At 41.1% G+C, this 27,610-nt stretch overlaps 3 protein-coding genes across 3 annotated transcripts; all 3 read left to right on the top strand.

Annotated features, from left to right (window-relative positions):
• The first annotated feature begins 996 nt into the window (after positions 1-996).
• On the top strand, positions 997-8,689 carry LOC308098385 (mitochondrial glycine transporter A-like). Its single transcript, XM_080446720.1, has 8 exons — positions 997-1,208; positions 2,484-2,615; positions 3,998-4,122; positions 5,054-5,138; positions 5,243-5,422; positions 5,672-5,840; positions 6,076-6,242; positions 7,707-8,689. The coding sequence occupies exons 2-8, from the start codon at positions 2,601-2,603 to the stop codon at positions 7,827-7,829; spliced, it is 864 nt and encodes a 287-aa protein (XP_080302846.1). The 5' UTR covers positions 997-1,208; positions 2,484-2,600; the 3' UTR covers positions 7,830-8,689.
• Positions 8,690-11,143: 2,454 nt separating this feature from the next.
• On the top strand, positions 11,144-14,730 carry LOC308098133 (small ribosomal subunit protein uS2-like). The gene is made up of 7 exons (XM_080446372.1): positions 11,144-11,184; positions 11,815-11,986; positions 12,631-12,749; positions 13,385-13,630; positions 14,014-14,142; positions 14,265-14,424; positions 14,516-14,730. The coding sequence occupies exons 2-7, from the start codon at positions 11,854-11,856 to the stop codon at positions 14,680-14,682; spliced, it is 954 nt and encodes a 317-aa protein (XP_080302498.1). The 5' UTR covers positions 11,144-11,184; positions 11,815-11,853; the 3' UTR covers positions 14,683-14,730.
• A 674-nt stretch (positions 14,731-15,404) lies between these two features.
• LOC308099548 (intraflagellar transport protein 56-like) lies at positions 15,405-27,048 on the top strand (the record flags this gene model as incomplete). Its single annotated transcript, XM_080448286.1, has 18 exons — positions 15,405-15,438; positions 16,472-16,578; positions 16,716-16,808; positions 16,948-17,062; positions 17,192-17,241; positions 17,667-17,812; positions 18,866-19,037; positions 19,145-19,219; positions 20,006-20,108; positions 20,523-20,578; positions 21,122-21,175; positions 22,450-22,513; positions 22,851-22,939; positions 24,257-24,340; positions 24,435-24,504; positions 25,036-25,142; positions 26,209-26,342; positions 26,937-27,048. 18 exons carry the CDS (start codon positions 15,405-15,407, stop codon positions 27,046-27,048), a joined length of 1,665 nt encoding a protein of 554 aa, XP_080304412.1.
• Positions 27,049-27,610: the final 562 nt, after the last annotated feature.

Consider the following 27,610-nt stretch of genomic DNA (forward strand, 5'->3'; position numbering starts at 1 on the left):
GTATAACATCTGCCTCTGAGATAGTGGATTAGAAGTAAAAGTACTGAAAATTGGAAACTCCTGTTTACTCCAGTAAAGTAAAAAATACCTCAAAACAAGTACAGTACTTGAGTAAATGTACTTAGTTACTTTACACCACTGCTCATTAGTTGTTTATCCATTGAGATCCTATTCGGCTAATTCAGGCAGTGAGTCAGCGTTTCTTTCCAAGGCCACGTTCTCTAATAATCTTGTAATATTAAAAGTTTACAGCACCTGTAAAATCTTAAATGGATTGGGTGGGAATACCACCATAAACAGCAGCGATAAAATAGGGGGAACAGTGCAGCAGTCTGGTTAGAGAGGCGGAGCCAAAAAAGAGCAGATCTACAAGTTAACAACGCGTCTCACTGCGACGCGTTGTTTACTTGTATATCTGTTCTTTTATGGCATAGCGATAGTTACACTGTCATTACGGGTTAAACAGGAATCGGCCGGTTTAGTAGCGCGTTCATTCAGTGTCGCCATGTCCGCTTATTATAAGCGACTTTGGGCTTGGTTTTCTGTGAAGTTGCTTAAATATTGGTAGTTGCGGGTTGCATTTTTTTGGGGGGTTGTTTCTAAAGTGTAGTTGATTATTTAGGCTTGTTTCCTAATGTTGTTTAAACCAGTGGTTCTCAAACATTTTCATGGCAAGGACCCCCAGATTAATATGCATTTGTCTGCAGATTTGTGTTAAAATGTTTCAGAAATATTCCAAATTTACTAGATTTTTATTTTTATTTTTTGGGGGAAATAGCAGATCTACAAGCTCACAACGCGTGCGAGCGTTGTGGGCTTGTAGATCGGCTATTTTGAAATAGCCATAGCCTAGTTGCTTCTTTTGGGCTTGTTTTCATAGACCTGGTTTTCTTATTTTTCTCGCAAAATCTGGCAACGCTGTTTAGTAGCACATTCATTACCAGGAGGAGTAGACAGAGTAGAGGAACAGATAGTGGTTTAAACCCTCATCAAAGAGCAGCTCTGAGGATAGCATAGATAGAGAACCAACCGTTTGTTTATTGTTTAAAGGATTCAGTGAAGCTGCATAGTTTGACCACTTGAGCGATTTTTCATTCTGTAACTGTGAAATAGCTATATAGTCTGAGAGTTATTGTTTTTGGTTATTGTTTTTGACCACAAAACATCCAACTTCTTCGCATGTGTCTGCCTCTACAAGAAACCAGCCGGTAAGTGAAAAGGACAGGTGCTGATGATGCAGAATACATGGGTTATGAATCATGATGGTCTTGTGATGATAGGCCTACTGATAATTATGTTATTATTATTATAAGTCGCTTTGCATTGACTCCACTAATATTGTTAATGTCAAGTTGTCAACTCCTCCTAATTTGTCATGTGTTTCCAATGTGAGTCCAATCCTGCCAGTCAGTCAGCAAAGTTGCTCATTATATAGCCTTAACTGACTGCAATAGCTAATCAGATAATAGTACATAATAACTATAATCAGCCCATTTTTTTTTTTTTTAAGTGTAATGAGATTAATTACATTGTCAAAGAAGCTTTATTACATTTTTGATTTCTTTTACTTTACTTAAATGACTTTCAGCTCCCATCCAGAGAGCTCAGTTTGGGTCCCCTTTCTCAGTCCAGAACCCTGGTGTCCCCAATCCACACCTCAGCTTCTGAACCCCCCACCCAGCCTGATAGATAGATAGATAGATAGATAGATAGATAGATAGATAGATAGATAGATAGATAGATAGATATAGATACTACTATCTACTGTACATACAAACTGAGCAGACAACTGACCTATGGGCCACATGGCTCAGAGTCAGGACCTGTTGTTTCCCAAGGCTACTTATATGATGACATACTGTATATTATGCAATGTTTTCAGTGTTTGATGTTGCAGTAATTCTAAGGTATATCGATTTGATTTTAAAAATGTTGTAATGATTTTCATCAATAAGAGATTACAAAATGTGTCATGTAATTTGTATTGAGTAACCAGTAACTGACTACATTTCAGTCAGTCAGTCAGTCAGTCAGTCAGTCACTCACTCACTCACTCACTCACTCACTCACTCACTCACTTAGTGCACATGACTACACATGCACACACACACACACACACACACACACACACATTTATTCATTTTGACGACACACTCACATGAAATGCATTAAAAGCATGTGCAGCGGGATCCCAAAGCACCTAATATGTGAGATGCTCGTCTGTGATTGGTTAATGGGTAGCTGTATCTTGGACGGTCACAGGACACGCAGTTAGTCAGCTGGCCCTATAGTCTGGTCTCCCTGAACTCCCATCAGTTACAGGCAGACCTCCACGCTGCACCTCTCCGCTTCAAATGTAGGGACATAACTTATCCTCTGAGTAGATTTTGTGCCAATTCGTTCTGTCTGTATGAATAGTCTAATGCACTAACATGACATTATGAGATGATATTTCATTAACTTTTTGATCTTCTTGCCAGCAGTGTTCTGCAGTAGTCGCTGGAAGGACGCTGGCAGAGTGAAGACTGACGATAAAGTTTGAAGAGAGACTTTGACTGCAAGCTAAAGGGAACTGCACTTGATTATTCTATTGAAGAACCATGGAACTCTCACTGGTGAGTCTTATCACTGGAAGAATTGAATACATGTATTCCAATTCCACAGTGCTAACACAGCACAATTCTGAGTGTTAGTTTAAATTGAGTGTGTAGTAGAGTGTGTAGAAATTTACCGTTATAGGTACATGAACACACTCCCAGTTAAACTAACACTCGAGAATTTGATTGGTATTATGCGTACATTTGGGGAAGTAAAATATTATAGAATATGACTGATATTATATATTATAATAATTTTAGCCAAAACCAAATTCTGTTTTCCTTCTTAAATAGCTGAGATTGAATCAGATTCCTGTGACCCGTTTACATCTAGCACAGCTGCACTCTCTCTGCCCTCGGTTCCTGTTCCTCTAGTCTACACTCTGTTATCTAAATAAAGCAAAAGAAATGCAGCAGCAACAGCAGAAAAATAAAATAACGGCTAAGACGCACCAAAAGGTGGGCGGAACTATGCCAAGCCTCCACTACAGTAGCCATACAATTGGTTAACAGAGGCTGCTTGCATTGGTCTATCGCTGCAGTTCCTCCTGTTCAAGGCAAGGGCGTGGAATTTTAAGGCAAGTGATAACTGCTGTTGATTCAAGTCCAACTGAAGAAAGCACAGGTGAAAGGACTGCTGGGTTATAAAGCGCTGTGGACGTGTGGTAAATCTTTGTTATATCACTGAACGTTTGCCACAGAGTAATTAAACAGGGCAGGATGCCATGACACTATGCATTTAGTCTCAAGCGATAAGGAGTAGGAACATAGGTTATGTAGGACCAAGTGATAAGCAACTGTGCACTTTCTGCTCAGAAAGATGCTCCTGTGATCTGCATTGAGCAACCAGCAACTCTAAGGCAAATGGGAAAAGTTACAAACATGCAGGAAAAACAGGATGTGCTTTTAAAATCGGCAAGTGGTCTGGGGAAGGTAGGGATGGCTGTGTTTTGTTTGCAAAATAATGACTGTAATCTGTGATGTGTTAACTTGTGGTGGTACCATAAAGTCTAAGAGTTGGAAAGGACTTTGCAGGTAAAGCCTAACCGCACACATGTCCGGTTATGTTTTAGCTACTACGTGTTGGCAGACTGCATGGAATTTCTTCTGCCACCTTTCAATCGTTGACTAATTCTGGATAGCACTGGTGATGCTTGGCATGGAGAACAACACTGAGCGAGTGCTTTGCGTTTGTATGTGTCTGTGTACAATGTGCTCAAACCCAGACGTCTCTGTCCATAAAGTGTTTTCTAATTTATTATTATCTTCTACTTTATTTATATTTTCACGCCCACATTGCATCCACATATCCTGCCATGCTGTTGTGATGTTAACCACCTTCTCTTTGTTCCTTCTCTCTCTTCCTACCTACCTCTCTCTCTGTCTCCATCCCTCCTCAGACCCCCCCTGTCATCAAAGCCTTCATGTGCGGCTCTCTCAGTGGAACCTGCTCCACGCTGCTCTTCCAACCACTGGACCTGGTCAAGACACGCCTGCAGACCCTGCAGCCCGGCGTGCAGCCTGGGTGAGTCTGTGTGCTGTAAACACATCCATATGCACGCACATAGCCACATACACTTTCTAATTGTAAACGTCAGGCTGGATAGCTAGCTGGCTGACCATATTGCATGCCCTTTGGCTTATGTGACCTCCCAACAGTGCCTGGTGTTCTATTGACAGTCATCAACAGAGCACTCATCTCGTATCAGACAATGTATACGTTGCCCTGAATGTGGGAGAAAATGCAAATTCTCCAATGTCAACTTGTTTCCTTTTTGTATCCGAGGTACTTATATTGTATACCGGTCTGTTATTGTAGCCACTTGAGCTCTATTTTATATTTGTTTTTCTTTAAAGATATTTTTGGGGCTTTTTATGCCTTTATTGATAGTATACAGTATACAGACAGGACACGCAGAAAAGGTCGTTGGGATCGGGACTCGAACCCGCGACACGCTGTCAGGCTGCAATAGAGCTTAGGTGCCCGGACCGCTAGGCCAGCGATCCGGGCCCTAATATATTTCTAATCGCCGCCTGTCTCTTTCAGTTTATTTCAAAGTAATCTGACCTAACCCTTTAAGTCAAGTCAGTCAGTCAGTGAGTGCACATGGCTTCACATGCACACGCACGCAGACAGTGCCGGCATTTGTTCATTTTGACGACATACTCACATGAAATGCATTAGAAGCACTGTAGCACGATCACAAAGCGCTTCACCTAAGAAGTGAGATGCTAATGTGTGATTGGTTAATTGGTAGCTGTATCTTGCTTAGTCACAGGACACACAGTTAGTCAGCTGGCCCTATAATCTGCCATCAGTTTAAGGCAGACCTTGACAATGCACCTCTCACTGAAGCCCTATTTTACTCTTCCTTGTACCATGGTCTTGCCCAAAATAGTGACACCAGGTTGAAAGTGGTTTCAGTGTATTTCTAACCGTCGCCTGTCTCTTTCAGTTCAGCCAGAGTGGGGATGGTGACCATGTTTCTGAGTGTTGTACGAACCGAGAAACTGCTGGGACTGTGGAAGGGGATGTCGCCTGTAAGTATGCCCTTCTATCTGTTGCCTCGCACATGCATGCATGCACCGTGTCCCCTATTACTGAAAGTTCTCATATGATTTTTTTCCCCTTACTCCTCCTGCAGTCTTTCGTGAGGACCATCCCCGGAGTGGGAATCTACTTCAGCACCTACTACTCACTGAAGCAGCACTTCTTCCAGGAGAGGACCCTGGGTGCCATGGATGCTGTGCTGCTGGGGGCCGGGGCCCGCACTGTTGCAGGGGTCTTTATGCTGCCTGTCACAGTCATCAAGACACGCTTTGAGGTGAGTAGAGGCATGATGGGTGATGATGAAGTGATGCAGGCTGAAAACGCCTGCTTACAGTACTTAGGTTAGTAAGGAAAGGCTAATGGATACTAAAACTCCCCTCCAGTGGATGTTATCTCACCAAACTGTGAACAGGGTTGTTGTTTGAAATCATACATCATCAATGTATAGAAACACAGGTTGGCAAAGGAAAATATTAAACCAACAGGGATTGAGGTTTAAAACCTGTGTGCTGTTGCGTTTCAGAGTGGCAGGTATAACTACGGCAGTGTGACTGGGGCTCTGCGAAGTGTGTATCAGACCGAGGGACCCATGGCTCTGTTCTCTGGCCTGATGGCGACTCTCCTCAGAGACGCTCCCTTCTCTGGCATCTACCTCATGTTCTATAGCCAGGCCAAAGCAGCACTGCCCAACGGTACGTTTTAACACTGAGAGCTAAAAATTAACACGAATCACACAACAGAACAAAATGAGAATAGGTCTGCTATTTTTGGAGAGATTTTGTGTAGAGGTAAAAAAGAGGGGGCCAAGTACAGAGCCAACTCAGGTCCAGTGTACTATAGAGGGTTTAAGTGGTTAAAGTTAATCATTAAGCTGAAGCACCTCAGTCGGTGTCATTTCGAAACTAAATCTCATTCTGTTTGCTTCAGAGATCAGCACTTCTGCCTACGCCCCGCTGGCAAACTTCAGTTGTGGCGTCGGGGCAGGGGTGTTGGCGTCGCTGATCACCCAGCCTGCCGACGTGGTAAAAACACACGTTCAAGTGAACCCACAGCTGTACAAGAGGACGACAGATGCTGTTCGATTCATCTACATGGTAACTGTCACCTCTTATATTACACACACAAAATATATATATATATATATCATATATATATATATATATATATATATATATAAGAATCACCTGATATATATTTTTGGATAAGAATGTTTTAATGAGGCTGACATTTTGGTCAGAATGAACTTTCGATAAGATAAGCTAGACCTACTATTGATCCCCTTGGAGAAATTATGGTATTGTGGCAGTGACAGCAGTAAAGTGCCATCCACACCAAGCACTATTAACTATAACTATAAATATATTGTTTTAAAAATCCACACCTCTATAACAATGAGAGTTGTGAATGATATAGATATAGATATAGTTATGTTGCTTGGAGTGTGCAGCCTTTTGGAGTGAAAAACATGATAGGTACAACAGGAAAGAGCAGAGAGATAAGAATAAGATAAATAGACTAGCCGTTTTCAGCTGGGAAGAAACACTTTGGTGGACACTCAGCCTGAGTGTCTGGATAATATGTACAGTCTATCAATAGTAAATATATGAGTATACTGTATATACAGTCTATCAACAATGACTGTATGAGGGAAGTTGGCTATCGTGGCATGGCATATGTGGAGGAAATCATGGTGATTCACTGGTAAATCACTAAAGCAACGGTAGCCAGAGAGGCGTATCAATCAGTTTGTTTCATTAGTGTTTATTATTCATAAAAACATGTTGGCTTACTTGGGTATGAGTTCTATGCCAACTTTAATTTAGCTCTATTCATATTTTAATCTGATTGTTTTTATTTAGACAGACAGACCTATTTAAAGCTCACCACTCTTCTCCAACACTGTTGGGTGTCAGGTTGTGTAGTAGTAGTTCAGGTTAAATATACCCTGTATAGTATTCTACGTGGTATGTCTGACTGTATGTTGGTCAACCTCATCAGTGGAATGAGAACATTGCAGTTAAGGTAAAACAACATTAACCCCTATATACTATACCTATACTAGCTATTTTGAACAAATTTAAATGTAGTCACCATTTCCCCCCAAAATAGGGAATTATGTGGGATTAATGTGGTTAAATAAAAGGCTTGCATGCCCCCCCCAAGAAAAGAGAGAGAGAAAAAAAAACAGAATCCAGGATAGAAATACTTACTAGAGTGAATGAGCCGAGTTTGCATATGTTATGTATGTTTCCAGAAGGTACATTAATATACAATGTAGACTACAGTAGATAACTTTTAAACCAAGGCATGCTGCTTACATAATTTGGAACCTCTCATTTCTCATTGTTAGTACATTGTATTTTCTTTTTTTCTCCATTACTTATAACACCTGTGCTTATTTGCTTCTGTCTGTCTCGCTCTCTTTCTGTCTGTTTTTCTTTCTTTCTGTGTGTGTCTCTTTCTCTCTCTCTCTTTCTGTCTGTGTGTCTCTATCTCTTTCTCTCTCTCTCTCTATCTTTCTGTCTGTGTGTCTCTCTCTGTGTGTCTCTCTCTCTCAGGAACATGGGTTCCAAGGATTCTTCCGTGGTGCAGTTCCACGTTCTCTGAGGAGAACCATGATGGCAGCCATGGCGTGGACGGTGTACGAGCAGATGATGGCCCATGTTGGACTCCGATCCTGAAGAGGGGGGAGGGGGTATGCTCGAGTCGAATGGAGGAGTGGGAAAAGAGGAGAAAAATAGATAAAGAGAGCTAAAAGTCAAGTTACATAATGGAGACGGAGCATGCTGAAACCCATCGTGTTTGCTGTTTGCTCGAGTAAAATTGCATGACAGACTTCAGCAGAGGAGAAGTGTTTTTCCTCTACTAGAGGTGGAGAGAAGTATTTGGCATCTCAATGGGGAAAAGCGATCTCAGAATGACTGACACACACTACCAAGTGAAATGTGTGAGCTGGGTTATTGCATATCTCTCGTCTCTCTGCCCTTGGTTTCCTGTGTTTCTAGAACACTCCTCTATGAGAAATAAAGTGTATAAATGCCATGGGCAAAAAGTAGAAGGAAGAACTATAATGTTTTATACTACTGTATAATTAGATAGATAGGAGTGTTCTCTGCCTTCTGCATTGCACTAGAAGTTGTTTCATTTTCCTCATGGCTAATGAACCGCTCCTGTTCATAATGACTGACTGAGATTTTCCATGTTTTGGAAACACTGCTGGGAATGCCTTTCTGTCAGTTTCTCTGACATTCCGTAGAGTTTGCAACGTACAGTATGATTTCAGAAAGATTGCATTGGCACATTCATTTATTTATTAGTGCCAGTAAATGCTAGATCAAGAGTATTAGTTTGGCATTGCACTTTAACCTCTTGTCATTATTCATACACAGTCAAATCCTCAGTTTATTTAAGTCAGAGTTAAGTTAACACTGGATTTTACTGTGTAATTGTGTCAAAAATATGACCACTGTATTATTGTTAGTTTTGTTCTAACATAGAATTTTCTCTGCTTGCTGCCTTTTGACATGTACAGATGATTTGCCTTACAATAGAACTATAATCTTATGTGTTTTTTATATTTTGTATATGTAGTGATATTGTAATGTTCTTAAATATATTTTACTTTTTTTTTAAAGTCAAATAAATGTACAGTATATTGTATGGAACAACAGTCTTGCATTTATTGTTCAAATAAATCTGTGCTTGCTTCACAAATACCAAACACAAACCCACACACAGCAGCGTACATTCTTTGTTCACCTATTGTCACTTCACCTTCCTTTACTGTAAATTATTTAACAGAAAGTGACATATCTGTTCACATGAGGTTAAACATGATTATGACATTTTTCACATGAACTTATGATCCTGGTGTGGGCTGAGTGACCATAGGTCACTGTGACAAAGTAGTCTTGACACAGTTTGACTCAGCACTGACACACTCAATCTATTCAATCTATGCCCTAGTTAACTTCAATCATTAAGTCCAGACAGACTACATCAGGTGTTTATTCCCTCTGGTCATGTGTAGGATACATTGCTTTTAATGGTACTTCAAAGTAATTTGTCTCTAGCAAAAGGACTGCTTGCTGTGTGAGTTATATTGAGCTATTTCCAAGAGATTCAAAATACATAACGGTCAATTCATTGGACTGTTATGTAATTGCAATTTGCTGTTATGTATTGTCAAGCACATAAGGCCATATGGCTTATCAGTACTGAGGCATAAGATAAGCAGGCGGAGGGGGAGTGGTGATGTGACATCACAGCTCACAACTGCATTGAGCACAGTGTTGAGAAAAGCTCATATCAAGCTTTAAGTTTATGTTCTACCTCTTGTCTTGAAATAGATAAGTTAGCCTACTAAATATAAACATGCCATACTTAATTTTTTATGTACATATAACATGGAAAACCTTGGCCTATATAGGCTAAAGTTTTCCATCCTAATGGGGGTTGTTCATTTAGCAAATTATTTGGTTTGTAGGCCTACTTTTTTCAGATTGCTGTGTAGTAAATTTAGCACACAAATCACAGGAGACTAGTTAGCCGCTTACCCACACAAATTGGCAATATTTTTGATTAATTTGGATCAATTTGAACCATAAAACATTAATTGTGCCACATATGTTACAGCTGATTGATTGATTGATTGAATACTTCCATAACAGTTTGCAAAGACAAGCACAGGGAAGTACAGTTCAATACAAGGTCTGTTAAGAGGATTTTAAACCCATTGGGGTCCTTTGTACAATTCAGCTAATGTTATGATCCCCTCTGGTATGACATTTACATGTTAATTCATAGTCTTCATAGAACCTTTAACTTTAACTCAGTACTGTTTTATTATCAGGCACTCTATGAAGGACTTACCAAATTAATGATCTGTTACTCTGATGTTCTAGTTGGAGAAAAAGAGCAGTAAAGAATATGAACATGGGTTAGTTAGTTTTTGTGCCTCTGTAACTTACTTTTCCTGTTTAGTTTTTTTACTGATGTATATTGTGTCAATGTTTTGTTGCCCGTTTCCTTTTGCCTTATTTTGTTTTTGTCTCTGTTTAGTTTTTGTCCCGATGTTGTATTTTGTGTTGTAATTGGCATGACTGCATCACTGTGGTGTCCCCATGAAAAAAATAAAGTATACAAAAAATAAAGAATAATAATTCATAGTAATTCATAGAAAAACGTAAATTATGGCAACCTGTGTGTGTAACTACAGTAAGTGATGCTCTCTGAAGTCACAAGTAGCCTATTTATGCCAGAATACAGATATAGCCTACATTATTTATGATTATGGTGGTGAGTGACACAGTTGGGTACACACACACTTGTACCCAACAAATCAACAGTGTCTATTGGAAATGGAAATAACATGTTATTTCAGGTGACACATCGCCCAGTTCCCTCCATTAACTTTATTTGTAAGACTCAATGTCCTCCTGATGTCCTTGACCTTATCCCAAACAACCCTGTTAGGTCAACACCAAGCAGGAGCAGCCCAGATGGATAAGCATGTTCCTCTGTTCTTTCCATGTGTCTTTCAAAGCCCAGGGTGCAAGGAGGCTCTCCCATGGCTTACTGGCACCCGACTTTATGCAGTTTACAGTTAATGAAATTCTCTTCAACAATGTATTTCAAATATATTTCTCGATATAACGCTGTGTCACTGTGTACATATTGTGATAACTTAACACAGGCAACACTATCTCTAGCAAATAACGTTGCAACACAGGCCACTCTTTCACCGAGAAGTCAAGCGTCTCAGCATTGTCTTAATATGGTCTTTCCATCCCTATCTCCCCATTGTCTTAATATGGGATTCCCGTCCGACCTCAAGTTACCTTCCTCAATGAAACAAAAACTGTGAATGTGAGACGACAGCACCCTCTGCTGACCACATACCAGAATCACAGGCAGCTGCCGTCTAAAAAGACAGCCAATCAGAATCGTAGAAGCCTTGGTATAAAAACAACGTCATATCCTCCCATCGTTCTTTCTACACCCTGTGCCCAGATATCCATACGGCGTTGTCTCGTGGTGAGTCAAAAAGTGGCATGTTTACGTATAAAAGCCTACAAATTTCGCCCAAAGGAGTCTGATAAACACAGGAAATTCAACTCAGCACATCATACACGGACATATTTTGAAGCAACTGTTTAAATGACGTCAAATTTCCAGTAGAAGTAAGAGCTAACGTAGGTAGCTAACTGCTAGCCGCGGACATGCGCCCTGCTCCATAGTTCATACTCGGAAGCGCGCGGCTGGATAGCTTAATGTTTAGTATAGACTCATTTCTCGTAGCCAGTGTTGTGGCTAAAAGTTATTGCCTGCTAGGAACATATTGCCAAGTATTTTATACTTATACAAATGACTTTTATTGCTCAACAGATTGACCGATTAGACCTGGTTCTAAATGGTTGTTGGCTAAATGTCCCTAGCTAAATTGGTGGAACCAAATGGACTCGTACAGGCCCGAGAGTGTACAAATGGTTTTTTTTTTGTAGTTGTGGTGGTCTGTGTGCCTAATTCATACCAAAATAGCGGTCATTGAAACTAAAGTTAGAGAATCATTGCATTAAACTACTTTGATTTTAGCTTAGTCTCACCCACGGATTTGCTACTGACCACCACATGTTGATGATGTTCTCTTGTCCTTGCCTCTTCCAGCTTTTCCATCTAACTCGTAACGCAGGAAAAGTGGTCACGATGTCCGGAGGTCTGGATGTCCTTCAGATGAAGGAGGAGGATGTGCTGAAGTTCCTAGCAGCATCCACCCACCTGGGAGGAACCAACATGGACCACCAGATGGAGCAGTACGTCTATAAGAGAAAAAGCGATGGTCAGTGTTGGGCTAATCATGCTAATTCAATATGTAAAGTCGCACACAGAGGCACATTTAAATATAAAATTAAGTTTCCTATAAATGAAGGAATATAACATATGCTCCCAGGTGGTAGTGAAGGGTAGGTGTGGGATATGTACAGTACTTCCAATGGGTGAGGAGTGGTATCAATCATGTTATAGGAACTGTCAGAGCATTTACATCGAAATGTTCAATTTACAACATGCTGGATAGAAACTATATGAAAAGGAATTAGTTATGTCCTCACAGTAAAAAAAAAAGCTTAATGGCAATATGTGTCAGTTTTTCATATGAATAGGGAATTTTCCCTAGTGAATCCACATTCACATGTTTACCCCATCCAGGATTACACTAATTTCCATACACCCTTTTTATCCTGTGGAGTTTTACACTTGGGAGATGCCTTTAACCTGTTGTCCCTATTTTGGACATGCCATTATAGGTGGGGGAAAAAAAGAGATCTAAAAGCTCACAACTTAATGCATTGTGAGCTTGTAGATCAGCTATATGACACCATCGTATGATGGCAGTATAAAACATCTAGGGCTTATTTCCTATAAGGAACACATTTGACGTGTCCTGGTGACGTGTGTAGCTCACTTTCTTTCTTCCGTCACCAGGTGTGTACATCATCAACCTGAGGAAGACTTGGGAGAAGCTGCTGTTGGCTGCCAGGGCCATCGTTGCAATTGAGAACCCAGCTGATGTGTGCGTCATCTCCTCAAGGAACACTGGACAGGTATGAACATTCTTTTTAACCACATGAGCCCTAGCATCCCTATTCTGGGCATGTCATCATAGGCGAGCATTCTGTGAAAATCGGCAACATTATGTGAAAATAGCATCTACCTTCTTGCAACGCATCGTGAGCTTGTAGATGGCTGTTTTTGTTATTACATTAACTAAGTATATAGGGTTTAAATGGTTAAAGTAGCCTTTTTACCTGGCGTCTTTTTAAAAGCTAGTTCTTTACTGTGAAGAGAAATACAATGGGTAGACACGTTTTATTAGCTGAATTATGCACCTCACAAATCATTTAATTTGTTTATATTGTTTCTATGCACATTATTAAAACCTGCCACTGATGTCGGTGGTTAGGTGTCGGAAATGTGCTACAGTGACTGGGCCGGGTTTTCTGACTTCACGAGGACTGACGTCCTGTGACTGGGGTTACCTAACAACCTGTGTCACATTAACGCCTGATTTGTGCTTGGGTTGCATGCCGAAAAAACAGTAGAGAACTACAAGCTCACATCGCAACGTGTTTATTATTTTCGGTGCATGCAACTAAGTATAAATCGGGTATTGGCACAACAGTCACTCAAGAAAAGTTTGGAAAGAACGTAATTTCTGTAACATCCCCTTTGTCTTTAGAGAGCAGTGCTGAAGTTTGCCTCTGCTACCGGTGCCAGCACCTTCCAAGGTCGTTTCACCCCTGGAACCTTCACCAATCAGATCCAGGCTGCCTTCAGGGAGCCCCGCCTTCTGATCGTGACGGACCCTCGTGTTGACCATCAGCCACTGACTGAGGCCTCCTACGTCAACATCCCCACCATTGCTCTGTGCAACACAGACTCCCCACTCAGATACGTGGACATTTCCATCCCCTGTAACAACAAGGTGAGACGGACTGATTTACAAATCTGTTGTGATAAAATTGTGATGTCATGTGACTTGATAAGAGGTTTTTAGTCGATGTCTTTTATGGTCAAGGTTTAATGGTCTCATAAGGACATCATGCACACAGTTAGAGCCCGTCGCTGTCTCTTCAGTGCAGTTCTGGGTGCAGAATGTGTGCTACAGCAATGCAAGGCCTTGTTTCCCCATCTCTCAGGTGCTCCTTGGGAAGTGGGTACATAGGCCTTGCTACACAGTCAAAATGTTTCTGTTCTATATCTTTATACCCTTGTGGGTTTATTTGATTTAAACCCACTTTGTTTAAGGCCCCATAATGACTGGCAGTGAGTTTTGTACATCATCATAACTGATGGTTTGTGTTCCAGGGTCACCACTCTGTGGGTCTCATGTGGTGGATGCTGGCCAGGGAGGTGCTGAGGTTCAGGGGTACCATCTCCAGGGAGCACCCCTGGGAGGTCATGCCTGATCTCTACTTCTACAGGGATCCTGAGGAGGTGAGATTGACATAACACTGGATTTCATGTCCTCGCTTCTATTATTACTTGTTATTTGTCCCAGTATATTACAGATGTTTTAGCAGCCATTGTCTCATCTTAAATGTCACCATTCCTTGCAGATTGAGAAGGAGGAGCAGGCTGCAGCTGAGAAGGCTGTTGGCAAGGAGGAGTTCCAGGGAGAGTGGACCGCCCCAGCCGCTGACTTCACTCAGCCTGAGGTGGCTGACTGGTCTGAGGGTGTGGCTGTTCCACCAGTGGCCATCCAGCAGTTCCCTGCTGGTAAGAACACATCCACTGATATGTTAGAATGTATGACCTGTTACTTGCGTTCAGCATTTGCTAAACCGCAACTTATCCTGTCTCCTTACAGCGACTAGTGCTGCGGCTGCCGCCGCTGCTCCTGCCAAGCCGGCTGCAGGTGAAGGCTTCTCTGGTGAGGACTGGAGTACTCAGCCTGCCACTGAGGACTGGTCTGCTGCCCCCACTGCCCAGGCATCATCTGACTGGGGCGGAGCCGCTTCTGACTGGCCTAATTAGATCACTGATCTTGGCGATGACAATAAAGCAGCTCTTTTTACAGACTCACTCATGACTTGTTGTTTTGTTGTGAACTAAAGGTTATCGGGTCACCTCAGAAAACTTTGTTTTTCAACTATATCGGTAGCTTTGAACTACCTGAATTAACGTAAATTAAAAGTTTTAGGGCCAGAAAGCTTCCAATTGCATATATCAACCAAACTCCTGACAAATGTACAGTATATTGTTGATGTAAACCTTGTGTCCAAAACCTTAACTTTTCAAATGGAAAACGAACCTGTTCCACCATAGTTGGTCACAAGCTCTTAATACTTCTCATCTGTTCAATAACCACTTTAAAAAAATATATATATATAGTTGAGGTACAAGCTCACAGCCAGATTGTAGATGGGCCATTTTTACTACATATCGTGTGACACTGTAATATGACAAAGTAGGCCATTCATTTACAGAAAAGTTGAAATATGGAGATGCAGGTTTCTGTCTGACAGCAAGGATTATGAGTATAACCCTAATTTATACGAAATAGTCCCAGGTTGGTATTGGGGGCATTTTGAGTGGAAAAAATAGTCTTTTTCAAAGTACTGCTTAATTCCCAAGTGGTGTGGTGTCTGTGTGGACTGCAGACTTATAAAGAAAATAAATCCAAGGCTCTCCGTCTTTGATGAAAAGATGATTTATTTTGAGCAAGGCAACAATATGACCGTCTGACAGCAACGATTATGAGTGGAACTCTGATGTTCCAAACAGTCCCAGGTTGGTTTTAGGGACATTTTAAGTGGAAAACAATAACGCTTTTCTTGGGTAATACAAAATAACTGGGTTAGGGCGCGCTCCCATCCCACTTTTATTTTACCTCAGGGGCAGAATCTGCCAATGCTTTGTCAATGCAAATGCGTGGATTCTTGGAAAAAATCCGCAAGACCAGGAATCCACGCATTTGCATTGACAAAGCATTGGCAGATTCTGCCCCTGAGGTAAAATAAAAGTGCGGTGGGAGCGCGCCCTTAGTGTCTGTTTTCGTACAGACATTAACCTAAATACTCCGGCGGAACTAGTATTAGGAGTCCATTGTTTCTTGTAAAAAGTTGTCCAGGAGGAGACACTGTTGCTTAGCAACCAGACCCAGAGTGTCAACGGAGCTTGTTTGGAATGAACGGCGACTATTCTAATTAACTTTGTTCCGTAGAGTGAGTAACGTTTTACTAACCGAGTGCTTGTTCATGTAAATCAAGGTCGACACTTCCACCATGGTAAGCTAAGTTGATAACTTTTTAAAGGTTGGGTAATACCCAAGCTATACAATGTTACCATATCAGCTCCACTACAACTTCAGTTAAACAATATTCTTAAAATGATTGTCAGATTTGCGTGCTCATGTTTCACTGGTGGTGGAAAAAGTACAAAATGTCTTAACTTAAGTAAAAGTATCAATACTGCAATGTATACTCTGTTACAAGCAAAATGAAAATAGCCGATCTACAATTCACAACAAGTCGCAAAGCAATGCCTTGTGAGCATGTAGATCTGCTATTTTCAAATAGCCAAAGCATATATAGGGCAATGTTTTACAAAGTAACTAGTAACTAAAGTTTACAAATAATTGTAGTGGAGTAAAAGTACAATATTTGCCTCTGAGATGTAAGTGGAGTAGAAGTTAAAGTACATAAAATTGGAAAACTCAACTAAAGTAATACCTCAAAATATTACTTTAGTAATATTAACTTGAGTAAATTTACTTGGTTACTTTACCCCACTGTTTCACAGAATTTGTCTAGGATAAAACCAGCTACTGGGGATGCCACGCTGGTTAATAAACCCAAGGGGAAAAGGTCGCCCCTTGTTGAAGATTTTCTCATCAAAAGGGACTATCTCGGAGCAATTACATTGTTGGAGGTAATGCCACCCGCGGTGAACTTTGTTGAAGGTCTGTGTTTTTGTAAATTCATTGTAAAAATGCTAAGGGGGTTTTCACACTTTCAAACATGAGTGAAACAATTTCTATCATATTTATAATGTATTCCTTTGGATAGTTTCAGCATGATATAGGTGAGAAAGCAGTGGATGCAAACCTGTGGCTTGGCTACTGTGCTTTCCATCTGTGGGATTACAGAAGAGCTATGGAGGTCTGAAACAGTCTAAAAACAAAAAGCCTATTTCATGCACCATAAAGGTTCTATACATGTAAAACATAACATTGGGATTAATTAAGTGAGATTCATACTGTATATCCTATGATTTTGCATAACATAATTACTTCCATAGGTGTACAAAGCCCTGACAATAAAGCCAGAATGCAATTCAGAGGTTTGGGGCTACCTTGCCTGCACCCTGTTCCTACTGGGTCATTACAAGGAAGCTGAGGAGGCAGCACTCAAGGGTACCTCACATCCATCCATCCTGACCTCTCACATTACTCCACACTTACACATTCACTCATGAATAATCCACGTAAACACAATAGCTCCTCTTGAGCTCACCCATTCACACTACTTTTGTCTTTTTCCAGCCCCTAAAAGTCATCTGCAGAACAGACTGTTGTTCCACCTGTCACACAAGGTCAGCCTTTCCCATAAAGGCCCAATCAGTGGGTCAAACGGGTTGGTTCATCACCAAAAATTGCATAAAAATAGCACTGAGTCAATTATTTATTCTCTTGGTCATTAACTCAGCTCTTCATACGGCTAACTATTAATTATTTTTAAACTGTACAGTATGCTGTATTTTGGGGCCGTAACAGGTTGATTATGGTAATGTTTGTGAATATTGGAGGGAAACATATGTTTAGCAATGCTCAAATAGCATGTATTACAAAATATCTACTAATCAAACTGCTCATGAATGTACAGTATGTGAATATAACCCTAATTTACGTATAATTATGTTCAAAACTATCCTGGATTGAGCCTGACAGTGGAATCACAACAGAGCACACACAGAACAGTAACATTTTCTTATATTATGGCTCTTTTTCTGGTTCTCAGTTCAATGATGAGAAGAAGCTGATGTCATTCCACCAGAACCTGGAGGATGTGACTGAAGACCAGCTGAGCCTGGCTTCCATCCACTACATGCGCTCCCATTACCAGGAGGCAATCGACATCTACCAGCGCATTCTGCTGCAGAACAGGTGAGGTTGTGTGACAACAGAACATACAGCCAGGGTCGGATTGTCTGGGGGAGATGGGACAAAATCTATGCCTCTGTTTTTGATATTCCCCCCTTTGGTCATTCATGCTTATCACGTGCGTGGATATGTTTTATCCCTGCTTCTGGTCACACTGAATTAAACACATGCATTTCCTTTTGGGAAATTTATAGTGTCTGGTATGCTTGATGTTTTTTTTTTATAATGTCACAATTTAAAAATTATTATTAGTTTATGTAGTGTATGTTAACCACATTTACACTGGTGTTCCTATAACTAGGCTTAAAGGGATAGTTCACCCCAAAAAATACTTTTTTTCCTATCGATTAGTCACCCCATGGAGACTTGAATTCATGGGTATTTTTTGTTTTTGTCGCAATCCTAAGCCAATAATTTGATGACCGGCAACGGTTCCGGTAGGATACACGAAGAGTCTCCTTTGTGTCACTAACGGAACCGCTGCCCTTTGTGTGTGTGTGTGTGTGTGTGTGTGTGTGTGTGTGTGTGTGTGTGTGTGTGTGTGTGTGTGTGTGTGTGTATATATATATATATATATATATATAAACTCTGTACACTGTATACAGCTTTCTGGGTTGCTTGCTTTTCTCTTTTGTGGATGATATTATGTCTGCTTTTACTTTTTCATTTCCTTCCCCCATGTCATGCTACCACTAATTTCACTGCAAGGTGTACAAATATATAACTATAAATAGGAATTTTAACTTTGATGTGATGGATTGCATTACACAGGAAAAATTATGTTCACTGTCACATTCATTCACACATACTTATCACACACATGAAAGGGTGTGGGGAGATATGTGGGAGAGAAGAAAGAGGGTTTTCCTTGTTTTGAGAGTAGGAAGTTGGCATAATACAGACAGAGATGATGTTGAAAAGGGTAGTTAGATAACAGAAAGGTAAGTATAGTATTATGTTCAGTACAATGGAGTCTTGTTAATGAAAAGTGTGGCAGAGTGGTGTTAGCTTGTTCAAAACACCTGAGTCCATTAATGCTGTTTTGGTCTTCTTCAGAGAATACCTGGCCCTGAATGTGTACGTGGCTCTTTGCTACTACAAAATGGACTACTACGATGTCTCCCAGCAGGTGTTGGCGGTCTACCTGCAGAACTTCCCACATTCTACCATCGCCCTCAACCTCAACGCCTGCAACCACTTCAGGCTCTTCAATGGGAAAGCAGCCGAGGTTACTCTTTATGTATACGTAAACATTTATGTCACTTTAAGGTACGAGCTATTTGAGATGTTCCATCTGATCCAGTCTGATTATTTTTTTTACATCCCTCCTCTTAGGCTGAGCTGAAGAACCTGATGAACATATCCTCTTCTTCCTTTGAATTTGCCAAGGAGTTAATCCAACACAACTTGGTAGGATTGAGGTACCATTACTGACTGGCTTGTAGAGTTGAGTCAATTAGCAGCATCTCACTCAATGGCAGCTGAATCTCCTAACACAAATAGCTTTTGGTGGTTCCAAATTGTAATTTTTATGCATTATGTCTCTTTGGGTTGTTCGTCCGTCCGTCCGTCCATCCGTCCATCCATCCATACATTCATACATACATTATATAGGTATGTATGTATGTACAGTATGTCCAAACCCTGTGAACGCAATATCTCCGGAATTGCTTCAGTCAAATTCATGACATTTGGCACAAAAGTCCAGTTGGACTCAAGGATGAACTAATTAGAAGTTCATTCATTCATTCAAACCTTTATTTATTCTCGAACGACATTGAGGTTGCCCTCATTTGCAGTGTCCTGGAGATACATCACAGTACAAGTAGGTGGTACAAAAGGTCTAGGTCAATGTGGGCTCACAACTGTTAAAAAGCTTTCGCACACCTAGATTAAAAGGTGCGTAGGTAAGGCATACAATTAACAACGAGTTGTCGTCAGTGGCATACAACCATCATGCAGTATTTGTAGTCATTATTATTCTTTTGCTAGCAAAAGTGTTTCATTAACATACTGTATGATGGGTCTTTTTAAGAATGCTGATCTGAATGATCTGAATTAATATTGAATACTGACTTTGAAAATGTCATCTGCCTAAGACCACGAATAACCAGCAGTTGCAAACTGATCTGGAAATGTGATGTCATGATGTTATGATTTATGGTGATGCTGAGGGCTGATGTCTGGGGTTTTCAGGTTGTGTTTCGCGGTGGGGAGGGAGCTTTACAAGCGTTTCCTGCTTTGATAGATGTTATACCTGAGGCTCGGCTCAACCTGGTCATCTATCATCTCAGACAAGGTGAGTGTATAATGCTCTCATGCTACGATACAAGGCTAATCCTGTGTTATTGTTGTCCTTGACAAGTATACTTTATTTGCCATAGAGGCTAGCCGTCTACAAATGGGTAAGTGTGTGTGTGTGTGGGGGGGGGCACATTTCTTGTACACACAGCCAGTAGGTCACCGAAGGCCAAGAACTAATGTTTTTTCACACGTTTTATACTTTTTGAACTATAATGAAGACAATGGGGCTCTGATTGGGCTGAAACCTTGCTCATATTTGGAGTCATACGTCATAGATACTGTACGTCATAGATGACTGAGTGGAGCCACACCATTCCCATGTGGATCCACATGATTATTAGATTTATTTTACGCGTACAGTGTGCAGGTGATGCTAATGGATTACAGGTCATGTGTTTGCTTTTCACAGATGAGGTCCAGGAAGCGTATAACCTGATCAAAGACTTAGAACTCAGCGTACCACAGGTAGAATCATCATTCCCTTCTCATGTTTGTTACTTCCCCTTCCATGTTCTTCGTGGTTTCCCACGTTTCCATGTGTTAGGATTTATGATGATACCTGTGCTTTCGCCTTCCAATTTCCTTCTCTATTAATCCTTATCCAACATACAAGTACACAATGATGTTGACATGTGGTGAGCATTTGTGTAATAACACACCCCTCCTCCTCCCCTTCCCTCCATTCTCTCTCTCTCTCTCTCTCTCTCATATTATCTCACTCTCTCAATCACACACATTCTATCTTCCTCTCTCTCTCTCTCTCTCTCTCTCTCTCTCTCTCTCTCTCTCTCTCTCTCTCTCTCTCTCTCTCTCTCTCTCTGGTTCAGGGCAGTGTTAGTTTTAATACAGCTCAGCGCCCAGTAAGTGTGTGCGTGTTCCTTTCTATCCCCCCCTCTCCATGTCAGAGTTAGTTCAGTTTTAGCAATAAGCTCCATGGACATTTGCATTGTGAAGAACATCTTCTCTTCATACTGTACCTCCGTACTTGAATTCTTTCTGTTCTCTCAGGAATACATTTTGAAGGCGGTGGTGAATGCAGTACTGGGACAAGACACTGCCTCAGTAAGTTGGTGCACTGGTTTTTGGGAGTTGTGGAGTTTTCCATCCTTGTTGTTGATTATGGTATGCAAGTTCTCATCACACCAACTCTAAAAAAAAACGTAACTGGTTGGGGTGCACCGGTAGTGACCGTCGACATCATAATCACCATGTCCCAGGTTTTATTCCAGCTGGAGACCTTAGTTGCATGTACTTCCCCCTCTTTCTGCCTTCAGTATCATGTCTCTCTACTTTTTTTTTTTTTTTTTACTAAGACGTTTATTTGCTTTTCTGCAGAGAAATTTCACATTGTACAATTATTAAAATATACTATACTAAAATAAAAACACAAAAGAAAAAGACAAAACAGAAAAACACAACAGAAAAGGAAAAACAAACAGGACAATTCGGCAGACATACTAAGCAACAGATTAAATCAGATTTAAATATAAATATCAGGACATTGACTTGGAGACCAAATATATCTAGTTACAACACAAAAATGATCATGACACATACACGAAAACACATACATATGCTTTCATATAGGCAGATTAAAGTACCCTATAACTGGGGCCCATCTTTTTAGAAACACATCATACTTCATCTGGAGCTTGGCAGTAATTCTTTCCATAGTATACATTTTCAATATCCTCTCATGCCACTGGCTGGTCGTAGGTGGTAAAGGTCTCAGCCAGGATAGGGTAATCATTTTTCTCAACAATCAACAAAAGAATATGTAGGATATAAACCTTCCGTATGTCCGCCAGCCCCTCCGGAACCACTCCAATAATATATATCTTTGGGTCTAATGGTAAATCTATATTAAGAATTGCACGGACTTCCATGCTTATTCCCTTCCAGTAACTCTCCAATTTAGGGCAGTCTCTCTACTTTCTAAATATAGCTAAAACAGTCTTCACAATCTTCACTGGCTCCCAATAAAATCAAGGATTAGTTATAAGATCCTGCAACTGGCGTATAAGTCTCTAAATGTCCTGGCTCCATCTTATCTGTCTTAAATGACATCATCAACTTGAGACGGGCGTTGCCCCCTTGAGTAAAAGATGTTACTATTTCTAAAATAAATGAAATATTTAAGGTGTTTTTCATTTATATAGAGGGTTATAGATGGCAATTATAATGTATTCAGGCATATAATGCTTATTAGCCAGGGATTCTTTTAAAAACGCCCAGGTTCTTTTTTGAAGATTGTTTTCCATTACACAGATTTGAATGTTTTGTAGTTTTGTATCATTGCTATACCACATTTAATAGCATTCTCTTTGACGTGGCAGGGTGATCATCTCAAAATGGCTCAGCAGCTTTTCCAAGCTGTTGGTTCATCACCCAGTGAATGTGGTGAGTGTGACACCCCCACTTTCTCCTGCCTCACCACCCATCCCCTCATCCCCTACCCAGGGCACATACAGTATCTCTTAACCATCCCTTGGCCTTGACAGTCTTTTTTTTGCTGTGTGTAAAGCCTGATTAATACTTGTGTTCCACTCCGAAATTGGCAGACTTACAAGCTCACAAAGCATCGCACCACAACACATTGTAGATTGGCTATTTCCGAGCGCAAACCATCATACGATGGATTACATTAACTATAAAGAATCCATGCACTACACACTCATACAGAAGTAGCACTGTAATTCTGAGTGTATCTCACCTCTTGTGTTTCTTTGTGAAACAGACACCATTCCTGGGAGACAGTGTTTAGCCTCCTACTTCTTTCTGCTTCGCCAGTTTGACGATGTTCTCCTTTACCTCAGCTCTATCAAGGTAAAAGGTTAACTGTTAACACATGTTCTTGTGTCTTATCTGTTCTACTATGTGTCTGTTATGGCTTGTGCTGTTATTAGTATTTCTTTTAATGCCTGTCTTTTGTGTGACAACTTCCAACTTCAAGTTTATTGTCACATCACAGCAGGTTTACAGGAGTAAAGGAGTGGGTGAAATTATTTTCTGTACAAGCTTCCACCAATTGCAGTTACAAAATAGATAGTCATGAAAACAGGAAAATGTCAAGTAACAAAACAATATCAAATGTACATATCAAATGTGTTCTCAAAGAATTAAATAGAAATAAGGCAGAGACCTTCATTCCCTTGTGGAAATATGACACATCCCTTAGCAGCAGATATCAATTAGGAAATGTCATATATATGAAATGTGTGGGAATAAGGGGTCTATATATAGCGATATAATAACTATCGCTATATGTCTATATTCACAGGCATATATACATTGTGATGGCAAGGCAGTGTATTCACAGACATACATAAAGCGATAGTACCAGTGAGACCTATACTTGGCGAGGCGCATGGTGGATGTTCAGTATTTGATATACTGTTTGTATACCAGCATGCTTGTCATTATGTGTTTATTTATCCTGTGCATTTAAGAAAAGGTAGTCGATCCTGAACCGGCAAGATCCCACCCATAATGCATTACATGAACAGACCAAGCCAAGCCTAAATGCAGGTGAAATGTTTGTGTTGAGGCATTACGTGAGAACTGAAGGTCAAAGTTCAGGGTTGGATTTTCTGGGGGCGATGGATTTGGAATCCATGCCTCTACTTTTGACAGGAGTCTCAGTCTACGGCTTGGTACCAAAGGGGTCAGCTGTCTATAACAGCGTTTGTCTGTACTGTATGTCCCCCCAAATGTTGCCCAAAAAATGAAGTTGTTGTATGGAGATCAATGAAGTCATGACCTATGGGACACTATATTCTGTGTCCCATAGGTCAGGAGCCTATCTCCTGTTTCATTAGAGTGAGGCGGCTTGATGTAAAAGTACACCCCCGGACATGACGCTAGTACTCTGTGTCACAGGGACTCACCCTCAAGCCAACCCTTGATGCAGAGTGCCAAACACAGATGCATCGCGTACACTTTTTATGTCTTTGGTATGACTCGGCCAAGGATTGAACCTGCGACCTCTCAGTATTAGGGCGGACTCTCTGACCACAAGGCCACTAAGCTGGCCTTGTGGTTTGCCGTCACAAACATGGAGTTCCTCATGACTTCAGACTGGCCTGTCTTGTTATTTATTATTAATCATTAATAGTCCTGTTTCTCTGACTTTCCTGTCCTCAGAAGTACTTCCCCAATGACGACGTCTTCAATTACAACTATGGTCAAGCAAAAGCTGCCATTGGCAACTACGCGGAGGCTGAGGAGGTACCAGTCATGAGCTTATCCCCTCACGGTTAATAGAAGATGGAGAATGTTTATATTAATCCACTCTTATGTGTATCATTTCACTACCTTCTAGGCCTTCCTGCTCATTCAGAATGACTCTATCAAGAGTGACTACGTGTACCAGAGCTGGCTGGTACGCAGCTGTACGTTAGTATTCCTCTATATTGTTGAATTTGAATTAATTTGACCTTTAACCACATTAACCCTTGTGTCCTTGTTTTTTCGTGAGGGGGGTCAAACATTTTCAAAACTTTTCATAAAAACTAAAACAAATGAAACAATGAAAATAGGGCAAATAGCATCTTTACAAGCTCACATTGTGAGCTTGTAGATCTGTTACTTACGGTATACTATTTGTCGTACGATGAAGTACATTAAGTGTTTAATAGATCTTAAAGTTTGGGAAGGTCATGAGCACATCTGTAATTCAATGGGTGGCAGGGCATTGTAATCGGTCCTGCCTGTTTATTGTAGGTTTGTGTGATTGTTTCTTAGCAATATAAGTTGAGAACTTTTGGGTTGTAAAAAAAACCCTTGATAAGCAACTATTATTATTATTAGTTTGTTTTGTTTATTTTTTACTTGGACAATATACCTGTATAGGAATCTTGTCTTGTCCTTGTATTAACACCAAATAGCCCACCATATTAATAGCTGCATGTCCTTTGTTTCAGACATAATGAATGGCAAAGCTCAGCTTGCCTGGGAGCATTACCTGAAGATGGAGACCTCAGCTGAGTCTTTCAGCCTCCTGCAGCTCATAGCTAATGACTGTTACAAGGTATAGCATGTTTACATGGTGCTCCAGTGGGATTTGCAAGAATTTACAAGAATTCCTTGATCACCAACTTGACAAGGAACCAAATAGTAAGGAGTACATAGGTCAGAGACAATATTATTGTCATCCTAGAAAGGTCTTTCCACAACTAAATAGGGGCGGGTGGTGGTGTATGTTAGTACTAGGAAACAAGCAACAGATTATTTTCTGCATTCCGCTGGTTTCCTGTGGCTGTTCATGTCCAGTTCAAAACACTGGTGATGACCTACAAGGCGGCCATGGGCGTGACCGCCTATGATCCAACCCTACAATCCATCCCACACACTAGTCAGCAATTCCTCACTGACATTCCAGCTGGCCCATACCCTTCTCCCTCCTGGCCCCAGAGCTGTTGAATGACCTGTGACTTCGCCCCATCCGTCAGGATTGTATAGTCTCTGGCCATCTTCTGCAGCAGTCTTATTCACTTTGTTGTTTACTTGATCAACAAAGTTATTACTGCAGCATGCTCAGATTGTTGCTGCAGCATATCTTTGTTATCATAGCATTCTAATCTCATGGCTACTTACCCTGTGGTTGTTGACAAATGGCACTTAAACTGACCTTGCGCTTTAGTAAGTCACTCTGGATAAGAGCTAAAAATGCCTAAGAAGTGTCATTTGTAATTGTAGCTTTTTGGGAGTGGCGGTGAAGATGTGAGGTTAACCATGTAACCACATGGACCCCTAGCATCCCTATTTTGGGAATAAATAGGCAAACATTTGGTGGAAAGACGGGAACATTCAGTGAAAATAGCGGATCTAATACTTGTAGATCTGCTATTTTCGTAGATATTTAACTGATACTGTATAATGACATACCGGTACCCACAATAAGGATGCCAGGGTTAATGTGGAATCCTGATGACTCAGCCAGATGCCTACATGCGTTATGGTTCGAAAGAAATGAAGTGAGTGAGAAGGTGCTCGGGTAGCGCAGCAGTGGTAAATCAGCTCCCCACCACCGTGGAGTCTGGGGGTTCGAATCAAACGGTTATGGATGTTTCACACAAATTTCCCCCCTTCCACAGATGGGGCAGTTTTACTATGCGGCAAAAGCTTTTAGCGTCCTGGAAAGACTGGACCCTACACCAGAGTACTGGGAGGGGAAACGAGGGGCCTGTGTGGGAGTCTTTCAACTCATTTTAGCTGGGAGAGAATCAAGGTACAGTCCGCCATTCTTATATCTGCTACAGCAGAGTACCAAACCCACAAACTGCATACACTGCAAAATCATAGTGTTAATTAGTTCTGAGAATGTGAAAATTGACCTTTAGGCCATTTATACACTCTCAAAGTTAAATTAACTCTCAGGATATTGCTTCATTGGATCATCGGTTTTCTCACTGTCATTGCTTTGTAAACTGCAGCAACAACAAAAATATACATTACATGGTAAACATATACTGTAGCTGACATTCTTATAGTGACTTATGTGTGCAACTGTCGAACAGATTGTACTTCCTAGTTCACCAACAAATAACCAAAAGAACAAACATCAGAACCATAGAGCACGGACAATGTTTCTAATGTACTGTTATAAGAACATAAGAACAACATTGTGTGTGTGTGTGTGTGTGTGTGTGTGTGTGTGTGTGTGTGTGTGTGTGTGTGTGTGTGTGTGTGTGTGTGTGTGTGTGTGTGTGTGTGTGTGTGTGTGTGCGTGCGTGCGTGCGTGCGTGCGTGCGTGCGTGCGTGCGTGCGTGCGTGCGTGCGTGCGTGCGTGCGTGCGTGCGTGCGTGCGTGTGTCTTTCCTCAGTGAGCGCTTGAAAGAAGTGTTGCGTTTGCTGAGGGACACAGGGAGCCCTGAAGTCGAATACCTCAAGAGGATTCTGAAGAAATGGGCAAAAGACAAGAGGGTTTCTTTGTGAATGTATGCCTTTTTTAACTCAAGGACCAGCGCTTAGACTGGATTAACAACAGAAGCCTGCCTCATCATATTGTGATACGTGACACACTAATGATATAATGTCCACACTTCATTGTTTTTACTCAACTTTATTATGTGAACCAGCCCTAACTCGGGCTATTGTTCGGTCATATCATAGCACATATCCGCAAAGCCGTCTAACACTCTTGAGAGAGCAGTATTTCCAGCCACAGTATAACACAGACGTAGCAGGAGAGAGAAAGGCAACATTCCCCCTGGGTACTGGTAATTTATACATAACCTACCTGAAGCCCAACCCCCTACCTGTACAGCCACGAACCCACAATGCACTCCAATTAGCTGTACAGGCTGCACCCATTGGTTCACAGCCCATTCGTGATTGGCTGGCTGGGTCTCCAAACATAACTCTCTCTATTATAACATGGTATTACACTGCCTCCCCAAATCAAAATGTCCTTGCTCCTGAGGAATCACACAATGTCTCTCGGGTAAGTGGGGGATGTTGAGTATCCATGTGGACATTTACTGACCATGTAGGGGTG

The sequence above is a fragment of the Gymnoscopelus braueri genome (genome assembly GCF_963280865.1).
Source record: "Gymnoscopelus braueri genome assembly, chromosome: 13".
NCBI lineage: Eukaryota > Metazoa > Chordata > Actinopteri > Myctophiformes > Myctophidae > Gymnoscopelus > Gymnoscopelus braueri.